Source organism: Empidonax traillii, unplaced genomic scaffold (genome assembly GCF_003031625.1).
Source record: "Empidonax traillii isolate 1590-97213 ecotype Southwest subspecies unplaced genomic scaffold, ASM303162v1 scaffold322:size1131127, whole genome shotgun sequence".
In the NCBI taxonomy this organism is placed as follows: domain Eukaryota; kingdom Metazoa; phylum Chordata; class Aves; order Passeriformes; family Tyrannidae; genus Empidonax; species Empidonax traillii.
Window position 1 is genome coordinate 56,129 of NW_020955515.1, and position 16,502 is coordinate 72,630.

Consider the following 16,502-nt stretch of genomic DNA (forward strand, 5'->3'; position numbering starts at 1 on the left):
CTCTGCCCACGCTCCAGAGAACTGCAGTGCTTTGCTTTGGTTTAGAATGAACTGGGAAAGGGTATTTGATGGATTTAAATAATTGAACAGTTTTACAGGAGCTTCATGAAATGAATAAACCATTGCAGTGATGAAGAGACATAGATTATCGGGGTTTAAAATCGCAGCAAATTCTTTTTTCCTTGAGTAGAACTGTCATTGATTCAGTATTATCAGCAACAATTTTTTTGCTACGAAAAGCCCCATTTCCCCTGGAAGAAGTGCCCTCCTTTGTTTTCTTTAGGAATCAAATAAATTCAGAAATCTACTTGGTAAAAATAAAACCAGGCCTTGACTCTCAAACCCTTCAGAGGAGAAACTGCCATTTACCACCTGGCTGTAGGACAGCAGGGAAGCAGAAAGGATGAGGGGGAGACTGTAACTGTTTGGGAGGGCAGGAGATTACAAAGCAGATATAAAACATGACTTACTGTTGACCCGCTGTGCTGGCCTTGCCTTTGGGCTGCCCTGCAGTCAGCAGTGGTTGGGAGTTACTGGGGAGGACTCAGGTGATGAGGACTCAGCAATGACAAACAGCACGTGAGAGAACTCGGGTGATGCAGACCCAGCCGTGACAAACAGTGTGTGTCTGATAAAACAAACAAACAAAGAAAAGCGTGTTTTTAACAGGACCAGCAAGTTCCCTCACACTCAATTGGCCTCGTGCTGTAGAACACACCCCAAGATGTTCTCTGGCCTTGTATGACAGCAGGATTGCACCGCACGGGAGGGTGAAACGCGCTCACTGCTGTACTCTGACACCTCTCAAAGTGCTATTTGTTGTTGGAAAGCCGTGCAGAGGCGTAAGTGTTCCATGAGGAGCGTAAATGGAGCCCCACTGTTTCTTTGTGTGCTCTCCCAGCTCGCTGTGCTGCTGACAGACAGCCCCATTAAGGAGTCATTAGCAGCGTGCCTGAGAGCTTGGCTGCTGCGGGTAATAACGGGCTCTTCAATATTTGGAGCCTCTGTAAGAAAAAAAGGGCACCTAAATGAGAATAATGAGGTCATTCTATGACATGCCTGAGGATATGAAACGGCGGGTAACTTTTTAGCCCGTTTGATTATGTGAACGCGTACGTTCAGCTGCCACAGATTGTTTGAAGCCTTCAAAAAAAATAAAGCTTCCTCCATCGGATCACACCGTGCAACATCAGCACCGAGTGGTAATCAAAACACTGGCGTGGCTGTCAAGCACAGCCTTCAAAATAATCCTGTGTAACCCAATCAAAAAGGAAACATATATGGACAGATACGAGAAGCAGAGAAAGGGGTTGAGACAGGGTCAGAAAAACAGTGAAGTTTAACAGTTAGCAAAGGATTTTATGATAAAAAAGGTTGTTTCCAATTCTGCATCACTTTTTTTTTTTTTTTTTTCCCCACCAAGTGGCGAGGACTGTTTTGGCTTTGAAAAGATGAAAAAACTGAAATTTTAGTTTCAGACCTGATTGTTGCTTAGAGCAGTGGCTGTTCCTCTTAAATCTGGCTCACTTTGCCCACACTTTACAGAAGGTTTTGCACCCCGGGGCTGGTTCAGACTCCTCATGCAGTCGAGCAGTGGGGGTGGCAGTGGGGCTGTGCTGTTACCCCTTGTCCTGATGCAAGAGATATGTGTGTGTGTGTCTAGTTTAGCTCCATTTTTACTGTATTTTCTTTTTACGTTGTTTTTAGTGGTGTCACGGATGCGTAGTGAGAGGAGATCTGCATAACATAACTTATTTCTTTGTATTTACCTCCAGCTTCTGCGTGTTTGGGTGATGTCAGACCCTAAATGCAGCTGCCAAGAACTCAGTGCCCAGGTCTGTGGGCTCCCTCCTCTGCTGGGCACTCCCAGCAGGTGCAGCTGGTTGAGGATCAGGGATTGTGAGATGTGCTGGGGATGTTCCTTGTGCTGGGAAGGACTTTTCCCTTCACTGGCTCCTGCAGCATCATCACCTCGTGCCTGGAAAGAGAGGAAGGCCACAGAACTGCTGAACAATTATTCCTGAGGCTCAAAGGAAAGAGGGTGTTGGTGGGAGCAAGGGCAGGTGAAACATTTGGCTCTGACAGCTCCACTTCTTGGCAGGAGCTCCTCCTTGTGCCCCTCTGGGAGATCCCCCCAGGGGAACACACTGACAGGTTTGCTGCTGCTCCAGTTCCTCTCCTCTTTCTCTTTTCTACGAGGGATTAACTCAGCAGTTCCATTTAGACTAGAAGGAAAGGTTTAATTCAAATTATTCAGGGGCTTTGCAGGCTGTGTGTGTTAAACTTTTTGACTTCATCCAGCCCTCAAGCTTATTAAAGTGGCTTTTAATTGAAAAAGATTAATGAGCGATTGCCTGTTTTTTAGTGGATACTTTTAAGATTAAGCCTCTCCAATATGATAATTGGAGTCATCTGCATGTGCCCCACCTGAAAGGCAATTACAAACACAGAGAATAGCATGGAGTGTTTGTTTTATAATCCTAATGTTTCATTAGATGTTTGCTGGTGATGAATTATCTATCAGCTCAAACATAACTGTTAATTCTGATTGCTGCTATTCTTGAATCACTACCCTGAATCTGAACAGAGCAATATTCTGGAGGAATGGGAAGGCAGGAAAAGGGACTGCCCCATGGTGTCTTTTCAGTACATAACACAAAGCCTTTTAAAATACACTCTAGATTTAAAATGCAGTGGTAATTCATGAGAAGGAAGGACAGAGAGGAGGACACTTTCTCGGTGTTCCCTCAACCACACAGTGCTGGGATGGTGAAACCCCCTCGCAATCAGCCTGGCTCGGCCCCTCTTCTCTCCCAGGGTGGGCAGAAACAGCTCCAAGAGCTGCTCCTGGAGGATTTCAATCCATCTCTGTCATAGCCAGGATTTATTCCTTGGGCTGTCTTACTTTCAAAGCTGGAGAAGTGCTGCTGATGTTCATTAAATGAATTGCGTAAGCCATGATCTCTAAATGTGACGTGTTAAAAATCTGTGCAGGACTATTAAAAGCTAATGGATCATGCAGGGGAATTGCAGGAGGCAAGTCTGGCTTTCCAGCATCAAGGGGTGGCTTAAGCTTTGTTTGTGTTTTAGTTACTGAGAGGATCCAAACCCCTATAGTGACAGAGTCCACTGCTAAAAGTTATTGTTTTGGTTTTTTTATCTTACAATCTTTGGGATTTTTTAAACAATTTGAGTCTGTACTAATGAGAATAATGAGAAAGTGCTCCCATTAGCAGAACCTCACGAGCAGAATCTGAAAACCTGCATTTGAACTCTTTCACTGGAAGTTTTCATTTGGCAGAACAAAGTAATTGTCTCAAGCACAAAAATGCTGTTGAGAAGAAAATGGAGCTGGTTTGGAATCTGCAAACTTAGGAATTCTCCTCTGGATTCCATTATATCTGAATCATCAGACTTTTGACATGGCTTCCTAATTTGGATTGCAGCGTTTCTGAAGTTCTGTAATGGCAAGAGCTCTCATGAAAAAATCTTATGTCCCACCACTGCTGTGCTCAAGAGGTAATTATGAAAAGGAAGAGAGAATCTGCCAATCATAAGGGGTGTTTTAAGCTATGATTTTTCCCATTGATTTTAATATATATTTGCCTTTCTAAGATAAGGATTTTTTTTTTTTTTCCCCAAGGGAATGAAGGTTGGATAATAACTGGTGTGTTTTCTTTCTCCTCTCCAGTGTTCATTATGGCTTCTGGGCTTTTGGTTTACCCTTTTGGGTTCAACTCTGCTACTGTGAAGAGATTCTGTGAGAACTCAGACATCTACTATGCAGGAGACTGCCAGATTGGGTGGGGGTACATGCTGGCAATTGTTGGGGTCATGTTGTCTGTCTTTTTACCATTCTTTGCGAAATATGCACCGAAAGAGCACATATCTCCAACTCCAATACCTACTATTTTATAGTATTTTTCTTCCTGTTGTAAGAGCAGGAACCTTCCTGTCTGCAGGTGATGGGCAGAGATGAGGATAGCACTTCCAGTTAGCTGTGTTAGCTAAAGAGGGGGGAAAGGAGATGGGGAAGAGAAGGTCACATTCACAAAGACCAAAAGTGCATTGCTAGTCTTCCGTGAGCACGAGCAGAGAACACTCTGGAATTGAAGTCAATTAATCAGCAGCCTTTACAGTGCTCTGAACACACAGTGGCATAATGCCTTAGAGAGAAAAAAAAAAAAAAATCAGTTTATCCTCAAAACATCTGTCTACCTCCCAGTTTCTTTTGTGTCTCAGAATCGTAAGTCTTGAAAGCTTCAATTCACTTTCGATAGATCATTCGACGTCAAAAGTTTTGGGAACCCAATAACTTTAAAATCAGTAATGATATTTTGTTACAATTGTTTTGATTAGTGAGAAGAAGCACCTGCTGGTAGCCACGGCCTAAAATTAAGCTTGGTAGCTAAAAAGAGTTGTATACAAGAAAAAAAGTTTCTTTTTAGTCTCTCTCTATATTTTAAGTTTTGGGCACACTTTTTACTACTGCTCTAATTGCCAAGATTTAGAGTCCTCTGCGTGAAGAGTTGCATAAAATTTAGATTTTTTTTTTTTTCTGAGAGATCTATCTGCTTCCAAAGGCTTCATGATGATTTCATAGTTTTAACAACAGAGGGGAAAAAAAATGCTAAGAATTCGGTTTGGGTGTTTCTTAAATCATAATTTTAGGTGGAATTTTACAAAATTCCTTGAACTATTACAACTTTAGATTTTTGGGGTGTACTGTTTGTTTTTTAAGGCTGAAAACAAAAACCACTGTTTACAAAACTGCCTGTGCCCAATGGCCCTTACATGTAGTGATAATCCAAGCCAGAATGAAGCAGATTCTGGTTTTTCCATTACAACTGGGAGTCCATTGCTGTAAAAAGACAAAAGTGAAGTGAAATGCTACTCAACACAACTAATAAGAATCTGATGCTGTGTTAAACTAGCAAATGGCCATATTTCATTAGTCTGTAGGGGAATTTTGTGAGGTCTGATTTCCACAATAGCACTGAATTCATTACTATCAAGCATTGAAATAAGTGCACTTGATTGCCTTAAGCAAAAGAAACATTGGGTTCTAATCTCACCCACCTGTTGTGGTTTTCCTTTTAAATAAAAATAGATTTCTAATTCTCTTCTCATCTTTTATTTTCTATTATTTATTAAAAAAAAAAGAAAAGAAAAATCACATAGATTATATTTAATTCAGAGCTGTAGTTTAGTGTTTTGACTCGAACCAGGTGATCAAATTTATTATTCTTCACTTAGCTGGGTCCAACTGATTCCTGCATTTTTATTGTTTGTAACAGAAGGTGTTGCTGAAGGGACAGACAGAGACATGTTGAGGATGTACAAGAAAATGCAGATGGAACAATCACTGTGTTATCTTAATATACATCAAAGGCTTCTGCAGTCTTGTTTACATTCCTCACCCTTCCAAACTTCAATGGAAAGTTGTGCTGTTTTCCAGAATAATTGTCGTGTCGTTACATTTCCAGGCACTCTAAAAGCAAATTCTGCACATAAATTTCTCAAGTTCCAATATTAATCTCTGAAAATACAGATTCCAACATAGACTGAAGTACACTGAGAAAGAGAGAGCACGTGCTATGCACTTTTGCTCTCAGGGACTAAGAAATTAAATCTTCTAAATATTTAACAAAATAGGTTGAAGGAATGCCCTAAAGTAAGAAGAATAAATTTCAGTCACTTCTGTACAGTAATGTGCTTTTCAGTAATGTCTTACACTTTTTTTTTTAATGAATGGCTGAAATGGATAATTTTCATACAAGAGTCAGAAAAGTGAGGAATAACAAACAACATGCAAAAAGAAAATAATCACCATGAAGTAAAGAGACAGAGATGCAGGCTTTTCTTTCCTAACCAACCTGTGCCTTTACACTAGAACCATTATACAAGACAGGATCAATATGGTTAAAAAAAGAAATCAACCACCCAACAACTGAAAAATGTTGAGTAGTGTGTATAAACTGTATTGTGTAGGGTTTTTTCTGTTTTGTGTAATGTTTACAACTGTTCACTTAATGTTTCACTAGAAAAAGTGATTTGTTAGTGTAAAGTAGAAACTTTTTGGTTTTTTTCCAAAGATCTAAACACTTACTGAAAGTAAAATCATTTTAGATTTTTATTAACAGCCAGAACATACCCAGTAGACAAAAACGACCTCTTCCTGCCATTACTTATTAATGCAACTTTCAAAGTGCAGAACTGGAAGCATCAATCATTCAACTGGAATCAGTGGGACTGCAACTCTGGGGGGGGTGTTGATAACAGGCCTGGCCCCAGAGTTGAAGCTTCATCTGTAATTTTAAGTGACTGTTACAGCAGAGTCTTACCATTCAGAACTCTGCTGTACCAAAATGCTTTACTCCTTAAACCTCAGCTTCTGTTGGGAAATCATCAACCTCTGCATCCTACAATATTCTGCACCTTTTATGAGTTAAGCTGATGCTTCCATGTGCCACCTCCTCTAACATTTTATAACATATCAAGGAAATCAAAGACATGTCCATGACCAGTGGGCAGACAAAGCTCTGCTTGGCACGTCCCTGCTCAGAAGCAGCTTAGCACAGAAGGTGGAGGTGACAATGCAAGTGATTCTCCCAGCAGTTAGTAAAGCACACACCTTAGATCTTGACTGGAACATTAGGGGGCTGTTGCTGACAATACATGTGCTGACACTGACAGATCACTTTTTTAACCAGAGACTGTCTGCGCGTTAAACTGTGTGCAAGCGTTTTCCTGTTGCAAGTCGAACAATTTACTGGACCAGGTTCAAGTTTTATTCTAAATATATAATTTTTTAAGTGTAACTAAAAGCTGTATTTTCCATTAATGTGTTTCTGCGTTGACTAGCTGGCTCCTTTTTAGAATATTAACTGTTTTCTGTATTTGACTTGTTGGATACAATATTTCAATTATTTTAAATGTGAAATTTCCAATTGCCAACACTGTATAATAAAATAATAAAAAAAAAACAACCATCCTGTTTGCTATTTTCTTGACAAGTCTTTTGTTTTACAACTCCCAACAGATCTGCTGCAGAGCTTTTGAAGCAGGGGAAGAGGAAATAGAAACAGCAGGAATAACCTGTGAAAGTCAATGTTTGAAGGCAAAGGCACATAAACATGTACATGGTCCATCCCTCATGAAAGGTGTTTATATGGCAAAGGCAAGGAAGTTCTGCCTTCAAATAATTCTTTCTTTTCAACTTCCTCTGTGGCCTTGAGGAATCTTCCTACAGCTTCAGGGTGTGTTGCTGTTTTATACAGGTGTTATACTGATTATTTATTTAAAAAAAAAAAAATCAGATAGGATATAAAGGGGAAGCCAAGGAATAGCTGGCAGATACAGCTGCATCCTGTGAAATCTTTATGGGGTAACTATTATGGTCATTTCTAGCAAAGCTTTCACACATGTTCTTGTCATCCAGCAAAGGGAAGGGCACCTGTTATTTGGAACTCAAGAGGAATAAAGACTATCTTTTTACTTTCTAGCCAAAGAGAACTCTGTGATGTTTGTTAGCTATTGAACCATGAGCAAATACTTCTCAAAAGAAGTATGCAGTCAACATTTTGAACCAGGTATTGAAGGAATTTCTCAAAACTGAAGATAACGAAAAGCAGTGGGAATCTGAATTGTAAGACACTTGCTCTACTGCAAAACTTTAGCATTTTAATTCTGAATTTCTCCAGTAAAGTCTAATCTACTATGTAACAAACCCGTTATTGAATATTTAACTGGGAAAGCCAAAGAAAGTAACAGTGAGAACAAAACATTGTTACTAACATTTGTTGGCTAGCACAGCACAGTGATATTCCCAATTATTCAACCAGATTCTCACTGGTAGTTTTGGGAAATGCTTCATCAGTGAAAATCAGAGAATCCATTTCAACTTCTACATTTCATTCATTGTTTTTACATATGCTGCCATCTCAGCATCTGCAATTCTCACAAAGTCTTGGAAAGTGTTCTGTTCTGGAGCAGTTGCTGGTCTTACAGAGACACACTTGAAAATGTTCCTTTTTGCATCATAGTTTCCCATGCACCTGTGCACTCGGCCTCGAATTAGTCTTGGAAGCTCCCGGTCCTTCATCAAAGCATAACAAACAAAGAACACAATTGTCACCCACCAGAAAAGCTTTCTGCATGGCTGGCTTCTGAAGAATGTCGAACAGAAGGAATTTACATCAGTTTTTTTGTTTTTATCAACTGCTTAAAAACTAAACTGAAATCCCAACTTTTTTTTTTTTTTCTGAAACAGAGGTGTAAGGATGCCTAAGTAGTGGCTAGGTTATTGCTCTAGTTTGGGATCAGTGTGGTATAAACACCCAGCCTACCTTTTACACAGAATATTTCTGCTTTAGCAGAACAACATATTATTAACTTCATAAAAGGAGTTGGAGCTGGTGGTGTGTGTGTTATGTTCAGACACAGAATACTCACAATTTCATAAAACACACAAGGCAGGGTCTCCTTTCCATCTCTCAGAAGAAAGTTCTTTGCCCCATAAGCTCCAGGTGTGACTGCAGAGTCCAGTGTGCCTGTGCCATTTACAGAAATCAGTCATGGTGTAAACAAAGAGCACTACTAAGATACACAAAGACACCACGACATCATTTACCACACAAAAACACTGAGATATATCAAGCCAGCATCAGCTTTGTGTGGGAACACATGCAAATCAACTTTAAATATCTGCAGTCTTGTCAAAATAATAGCTGAGGTGCCAACAGATTATATATTCTTATTCACCTTGTTGTAAAATTTAGTCATTTCGGCTTTTTGTCACATTCATTTCTCAGACAACATCAATTAAATGCAAAGTGGAACACACTATAAGTCTGTATATATATTAGGAAGTACCCCAGACTTGAATCTATTCCTGGATTAATTGTATTAAGAATTATTGTAAAACTGCACCTCTCTACAGAAAGTTCCTATAAAATAAAAAAAAAATTATTTTAGCACTTTCTAAAAACCAGGAAAGAAAATAAACAGCACTGAGAAAGCTTAAATGTTGGAAAATGACTGAATTAATAATTTTGTACCGATTTCAGTCACCTTTGACAGCTGAATGGATCTCCCAGAAGGAAAATTAGATGGTGCTCACAGCAGCACTTTATGGGTTTCAGTATTTCAGCTACTGTCCCAAGAGTGAATAAAATTCTCTCTCATTGTTGCCCTTGCATCATTATCATCTACAGCCCAATCAACTGTGCTTACCTAAGACTTCAAATAAGAGAGCAGTTTTGTAAGAGTATTGACTCCAGTGCCTCAGGCTTTCAATGACTGCAGACAGGATTCGCAAAGAATTCTTTTTTTCTCTCATTTTTATTTGAGATGATGGAACTTCCTTCCAGAGGACGACAAAACCTCAAGTTAGACAGGCACCCTCCTAATTTTAATAGGCACATTAGACATTTATATATTATGTTAAATAGCCGATATTTACAGTAGAGTATTTGTTCAGAATATACAAACAACTCCCTGCAAGTTTATAAAATAATGCTGAGGATTGTAGTTATTATAGTATGATAATCTCAATTCTAAATTTTCATAAACTTAAATGTTTACTAAGGTAGCTTGGGGTGACAAAAGCTTCATCTTTCATCAGCTTTCTCCTTTTTTTTACTGCTTTCTTCATTGTGTATTCCTTTTAACTCTCCCCGTGAGTTTTACCTGAATTTTTTCTTCTGGGACAAAATCAAATTGGTCTTCATTCATTTTATTTTGCTGAATATTGGAGTTAAATTTATATGCTGGGCTATGACCCTGCAGGCTTCTTGATGCAGGGTTAGGTTTCACTGGCCACTGTCCTTTGGGTGTGTTTGGCTGGCTTGTTTCTGTTTTGAGGAGCTGAGATGAATTACGATTACCAGGGTTTTTTGGCTGCTGGACAGTTTTCCAACTGTTTGAAAGGTTCCCAAACTTTTGAGTGATTCCACTATCAGGCCTTGGATCTGCTGGGTTACTCAAAGGATTATACTCATTTCTGTTCCTGCAATGCAATGTCAGACACAGTTCAGGATCACAGGATCTGTTTAGGACTACAGTGATGATCTGAGAATTAAAAGGGTCTCTCTGAATGCTCCAGGAATATGGGAAAATGTAAGATGTATTTTCACATGAGAACAAAAAAGGAAGGGTAATAGACATTAAAGACTCCACCAACCTGCAGGCAGCCAAGTTTTTTCCAGCATTTGCTAAATTAAACTTTGATGCATTTGGTGGTTTCAGGAGGGAAGGAGCCATCTGGTGTTCTGTTTGGCTTTCAAATAAAAGTTTAAAGTATCAGTGACATCGTAGCAGCTTTATTGTAAGACAGACACATGGATCATAGTTTGTGAAACAATTAGTATCCAAATAAAAATCAAAACGCAACAAATAACCTGCTTTTACATACCCACTGTTTGCTGCTTTCTGCAGTTCAGCCACTTCTGGGTTTGCAGTTCCCCAGCCTAATTTTCAAAAGGCAAAAGATTGATTATGGGCACAAACAGAGAAGATTGGAAGGTAATAGGTCTCTTATGTAGGGCTCCTACTCTGTATCTGCCCAGTGTCCCACACACAGGCTCACACGGGAAGGAGAAGGGGAAAAAATAAAAAGGGAATGTGATCCTTTGATATCTGTAATTATAAGGCAACTTCCAACAAGTAGGTTGCTTCTCTAGACAACAGCTCACTTACAAAAATTAGACTTATTAGCAACAGAGACTTTATTACTGTATTATAAGGAAACTTTTTTAACTTTATTACAAGTAGACCACGATGAAAGCACCAAAGGCAGAATTCCACACTATTCTTTCCAAGCCCAAACTGCAGAACAGAAGTTCCTTTCTGGACTACAAGAAAGACGTCTTATAAATGTTTCTTCTTATAACACAGGACTTGAATGTTGATTGAACTCAACTGAAAACAAAAGGTCGGTTTCAAGAGACTCGATTTAAATGCCAGTGCCACTTCATTCTCCAACACTCAAAGAGTCAAACTCCCTCTAGGCACAAAGTATAAAAAGCTCAATTGTACAGAGGAGAAAGGAGTTTCCTGGAGGACAATTTTTACATAATGAGCTTTTCAGAAATAGATATAAAGGGTGCATATAGTTCTTGATAAAGACAATGTCTGATTGCATAGAATACAAGCAGGAAGTTAAGATTTATTTGATTTAGAGCCTCTACAAAAATAAAATATATCTTATTTACCAAATGATGTGGGAGAGAAGTCATAAGTACGAGTCCCAGAACCGGTACCTGGTTCATTTTTAAGTGGATTTGAAGTGAGAGGCTGTCTAGTTCTTTTTTTCTGATTGAACAGAGGCACGGGCAGGCAACCTAAAATTAAAATTCAAGTAATAATACTATATTAATAGCAAAAAGATACACAATCTGCACTTAAAATAAGTAGATAAAACGACTTCACAATTATTTTACATCACCCATAGGAATTACATTTCATAAACACATAGCAGACCATTCCTTTATAGAATTCATATTTCCAACCCTCTGTCCTGCACATAACCTTGTGAATTAAACCTTTCCCTGAGTGACCAGTTCCTCGAATCCATCCAAAATCTTGCCCTGTTCTGCAATAAACAGATAACCCATTCAAGTCCACTCAGGAAACAGGGATCTCGGGCTGAATACTGAATATCCTGCATGCACACTGCATGTATATGTATGTGTGTGCATACATATAAAAAATATACATTTATATATAAAAGTATAGTGAGGTGTGAATGGTAAAGCAAGGGCTGGTACCTGCTGTGCTGCGAGTTGAGGTGTCAGCTAAACTCCTTTTCATTTCTTTGCCGAGTCTTAACAGGCAACAGGGTATTGATTACTCCAAACTTGCTGGATGGAAGTTAGATAAGCAGAGTAAAGTAATTAATGCTGTAAACACATCCAGATTTTATGGCAGTTTCTCTAACCCTGCAGAGCCAGTGACTGGCATCGCTTCAGACACAAGCCTAAAACATACAAGCAGCTGTACTGCATTTAGAGGATCCACAGGTACACACATAAAGTGCAACTGGTCTTTGCAGATTAAGGGCCCAAATGATTACATTTTTGAAGTAAAAGTTGTATTCTCTACTTTTTTTAAGTGCTGGAACAATACTAAATTCACTCCTGAATGTAAAAGTATATATACATCCAAATACAAGGAGTTGTTTTGTTTTTTAAATTTCTGGAAATGCAACGCTAATAAAAAAATGCATACTTATGCATTGCAGCCAAAGGTGATGGCAAGGTACAAAGCTTTGAAGACAAAACCAATTTAACTCTTATGTGAAAAATTGCATCACGATTCAAAAATAAACTTATTTTCTGTGCATCATGGAACAGACCTAAAACCTTTAGCCAATTCCCTCGTACATAAAATACATCACAAATCAAAAAGACATTACTGTAAGCCAAATATTACCAGCAGAAGAAATACATATTAGCATGTTAGGTACAGGTAGTTTGCCATATTTGTTTTTTGATTAATCTACTCGTGATCTTTATGTATTACTGTATACACTGAGGATACTACACAGACTGTGGGCAGCTTTACTTGCTATTCTATCAGATTTAGCTACTGGTACATAACGCCTTCAGTGGCACATGAATAATACCACATATTTAGATGTATAAATAATACAAGACATTCCCTCTATATTTATTTTGATCTGACAGTTAACCGTACGCAGCTATTAAAGATGTTAATAAGATTGAAGTGCAGCTTCTACCACAGCTGACTAATAGATCAATTTAGTCTTTACTTCTGAGAGATACATCAATTACACGTGTGATGACATTAAAGCAGCCCCTAGTCCATTCCTGTTACACAATTTAAAGCATATTCCTTGCACTATGAAACCTAACGGCCCCCACTAAAACACTTGTAAAATAAAACCGCACAAGCTTTACATTTCAGTTTAGAGAGAGTTTTGCGCCACGCAGGAGTTCAGTGTGTTGTTTCCTGACCAACACCCACAGAAAAAGCTGTAGAAAAACTGTAAGCTCAGGGCGAGCCTCGGCAGTGCCTCACACAGAGGCGGCAGCGCCGGCCGCGGGCTGAGGGAGGAGAGTGAGGGTCAGCCCTGAGGGATGAGGGGCAGGGATGAGGGGCAGCCCTGAGGGACGAGGATGAGGGACAGGGATGAGGGGCAGCCCTGAGGGACAAGGATGAGGGGCAGGGATGAGGGGCAGCCCTGAGGGACCGAGCTGAGGGACAAGGATGAGGGGCAGCCCTGAGGGACAAGGATGTGGGGCAGAGATGAGGGGCAGCCCTAAGGGACAAGGATCAGGGATGAGGGGCAGCCCTGAGGGACAAGATCAGGGGCAGCCCTGAGGGACAAGGATGAGGGGCAGCCCTGAGGGACAAGGATGAGGGACAAGGATGAGGGGCAGCCCTGAGGGGCAGGGATGAGGGGCAGGGATGAGGGGCAGCCCTGAGGCGAAGCCCGCCCAAAATAACGGACACTCGGCCGCGCGCTCGTGCCTCAGGCGGGGCGGAAATGGCGGGAAGGCGCTGCGGGAGCCCCGCTGAGGGAAAACCCCGGTCCGGGCTGGGGCGAGGAGCGCGGCCCCCAGGAACCATTAAATCAGCCCTCGGTGGGACTTTCAATTAATTACCCCGTGTAAACTGGCCCACCTGTTGTTGCACACCAGCCTAAAAGTACACAGGGCGGGAGCTGAATCCCCACAAATGTGTGAATGCAGACGTGGATGTAAATAAAACTATACACAATTTCATGCTGTTTTCCTCTTCATCCACTGTTCTGGCTTTTACACGTGGCTGGTTTCAACTGTGAAAAATTCCTGACTGGTTCCTGTGTAAAACCTTAGTGCTCGGCATGTTTGGAGCCTGATTTGAAATGGTTTCTCTTCAGCCTTGGAAGGCTCTGGAGAGCCACATTACAGTTCTATACACTATATATGTATACACACACATACACATACCTTTCTGACCTTAATAGCTAGGCTTAATTTCATTTATATATTATTGTTACATACGTTTCTCAGCTCGTGGCTCGCATTCCAAGCTTTCAGATGCACTCCCACATATCTGTACACCAAGCCAATCTGAATTCTTAAAAAACTAAATATCCTGCATCATTTTTCAGGGTGCAAACATTGGCAAAGCACGAGAATAAGGGATTGGTCCCAGTGTTTAATTCTGAGGAGTGAAAACTTTCCAAGTGTCTACGTTTATCCCCAGATTGGCGGGTGCCTGTCCTGGGAGACCAGGAGTTAAAGTGTTTGGACCGTAAGTGCTCTAAGGGGATAAAAGAAACCTCCATGGCTTTGGTTCCTAAACTCATGTTTGGAAATTCACTGTCACTGTCCTGAGAACGCTGCTCTTAGAAGACAAACTTCTTGCATGTTAAATGAGGTAAGTGCACAGATGGTCTCTGCGTTTCATTCAGCTTTCCGGAAGGAATTATAACCATTACAGTGCCAGCAGCAATAAAAGATAAACTATATGTTCTAGCCCTGCACGTTTTCATTTTGTCATTTATTCCTCAAACTGATGCCGTGTTTGAATTCAGCAAACCCAGATCCAGATCACGAGTCGTGGTTTCGGGCAGTGTGTCAATGGCCATTTTGGCACCACCGCTGAAGAGACGGGTCAAAGGACGGTACAGACTGTCCAGAGCTGTAAAATACAACTTTACTGCTTTGTTTAATAAATTACTTACTCTGATTAAATATCTGACAGCTTCTAAGTACAGGAGGAATACAGTCGAGTGTTTAAGCAAACAGACTCCCTGTATTAACTTGCTGTAAGGTTCAGCAAGTCTGAATGCATAAACTGAAACAGAGAGCAACTTTTGTAGGAAATGTATTCCTGGCAGAACTCGNGAGGGGCAGCCCTGAGGGACAAGATCAGGGGCAGGAATGAGGGACAAGGATGAGGGGCAGGGATGAGGGACAAGGATGAGGGGCAGCCCTGAGGGACCGGGCTGAGGGACAAGGATGAGGGGCAGCCCTGAGGGACCGGGCTGAGGGACAAGGATGAGGGGCAGCCCCGAGGGACAAGGATGAGGGGCAGGGATGAGGGGCAGCCCTGAGGGACAAGGATGAGGGACAAGGATGAGGAGCAGCCCTGAGGCGAAGCCCGCCCAAAATAACGGACACTCGGCCGCGCGCTCGCGCCTCAGGCGGGGCGGAAATGGCGGGAAGGCGCTGCGGGAGCCCCGCTGAGGGAAACCCCCGGTCCGGGCTGGGGCGAGGAGCGCGGCCCCCAGGAACCATTAAATCAGCCCTCGGTGGGACTTTTAATTAATTACCCCGTGTAAACTGGCCCACCTGTTGTTGCACACCAGCCTAAAAGTACACAGGGTGGGAGCTGAATCCCCACAAATGTGTGAATGCAGACGTGGATGTAAATAAAACTATACACAATTTCATGCTGTTTTCCTCTTCATCCACTGTTCTGGCTTTTACACATGGCTGGTTTCAACTGTGAAAAATTCCTGACTGGTTCCTGTGTAAAACCTTAGTGCTCGGCATGTTTGGAGCCTGATTTGAAATGGTTTCTCTTCAGCCTTGGAAGGCTCTGGAGAGCCACATTACAGTTCTATACACTATATATGTATACACACACATACACATACCTTTATGACCTTAATAGCTAGGCTTAATTTCATTTACATATTATTATTACATACGTTTCTCAGCTCGTGGCTCGCATTCCAAGCTTTCAGACGCACTCCCACATATCTGTACACCAAGCCAATCTGAATTCTTAAAAAACTAAATATCCTGCATCATTTTTCAGGGTGCAAACATTGGCAAAGCACGAGAATAAGGGATTGGTCCCAGTGTTTAATTCTGAGGAGTGAAAACTTTCCAAGTGTCTACGTTTATCCCCAGATTGGCGGGTGCCTGTCCTGGGAGACCAGGAGTTAAAGTGTTTGGACCGTAAGTGCTCTAAGGGGATAAAAGAAACCTCCATGGCTTTGGTTCCTAAACTCATGTTTGGAAATTCACTGTCACTGTCCTGAGAACGCTGCTCTTAGAAGACAAACTTCTTGCATGTTAAATGAGGTAAGTGCACAGATGGTCTCTGCGTTTCATTCAGCTTTCCAGAAGGAATTATAACCATTACAGTGCCAGCAGCAATAAAAGATAAACTATATGTTCTAGCCCTGCACGTTTTCATTTTGTCATTTATTCCTCAAACTGATGCCGTGTTTAAATTCAGCAAACCCAGAACCAGATCACGAGTCGTGGTTTCGGGCAGTGTGTCAATGGCCATTTTGGCACCACCGCTGAAGAGACGGGTCAAAGGACAGTACAGACTGTCCAGAGCTGTAAAATACAACTTTACTGCTTTGTTTAATAAATTACTTACTCTGATTAAATATCTGACAGCTTCTAAGTACAGGAGGAATACAGTCGAGTGTTTAAGCAAACAGACTCCCTGTATTAACTTGCTGTAAGGTTCAGCAAGTCTGAATGCATAAACTGAAACAGAGAGCAACTTTTGTAGGAAATGTATTC

The 16,502-nt window shown here is 41.1% G+C and overlaps 3 protein-coding genes across 7 annotated transcripts in view; 2 read left to right on the plus strand and 1 right to left on the minus strand.

Annotated features, from left to right (window-relative positions):
- LOC114061226 (transmembrane protein 211-like) overlaps positions 1-4,362 on the plus strand; it is a 55,653-nt gene extending 51,291 nt beyond the window's left edge. The window contains exon 3 of the mRNA XM_027891465.1: positions 3,692-4,362. Coding sequence (XP_027747266.1) covers positions 3,692-3,918 — 227 coding nt within the window. The 3' untranslated portion in view covers positions 3,919-4,362. The remainder of the gene's footprint in view (positions 1-3,691) is intronic.
- On the minus strand, positions 1,695-12,955 carry SPATA22 (spermatogenesis associated 22). 4 transcript variants are annotated; one of them, XM_027891460.1, is made up of 9 exons: positions 12,921-12,955; positions 11,769-11,861; positions 11,214-11,342; positions 10,415-10,469; positions 10,184-10,279; positions 9,691-10,009; positions 9,235-9,364; positions 8,455-8,552; positions 1,695-1,978 (listed from the first exon to the last, which is right to left on the minus strand). In XM_027891460.1, the coding sequence occupies exons 2-9, from the start codon at positions 11,809-11,811 to the stop codon at positions 1,766-1,768; spliced, it is 1,083 nt and encodes a 360-aa protein (XP_027747261.1). In that variant the 5' UTR covers positions 11,812-11,861; positions 12,921-12,955; the 3' UTR covers positions 1,695-1,765. The 4 variants fall into 4 exon arrangements, with proteins under 4 accessions (XP_027747261.1, XP_027747264.1, XP_027747265.1 ...); XM_027891464.1 differs by lacking the exon at positions 1,695-1,978 and adding an exon at positions 5,268-7,288; XM_027891462.1 differs by lacking the exon at positions 1,695-1,978 and adding an exon at positions 7,859-8,098.
- Positions 12,956-14,114: 1,159 nt separating this feature from the next.
- ASPA (aspartoacylase) overlaps positions 14,115-16,502 on the plus strand; it is a 10,591-nt gene continuing 8,203 nt past the window's right edge. The window contains exon 1 of one of the 2 annotated variants that reach the window (XM_027891467.1): positions 14,115-14,388. In XM_027891467.1, the coding sequence (XP_027747268.1) occupies positions 14,377-14,388 (12 nt within the window). In that variant the 5' untranslated portion in view covers positions 14,115-14,376. Of the gene's footprint in view, positions 14,389-15,775; positions 16,047-16,502 lie in introns of those variants that run through there. The other variant, XM_027891466.1, reaches the window with a different exon arrangement.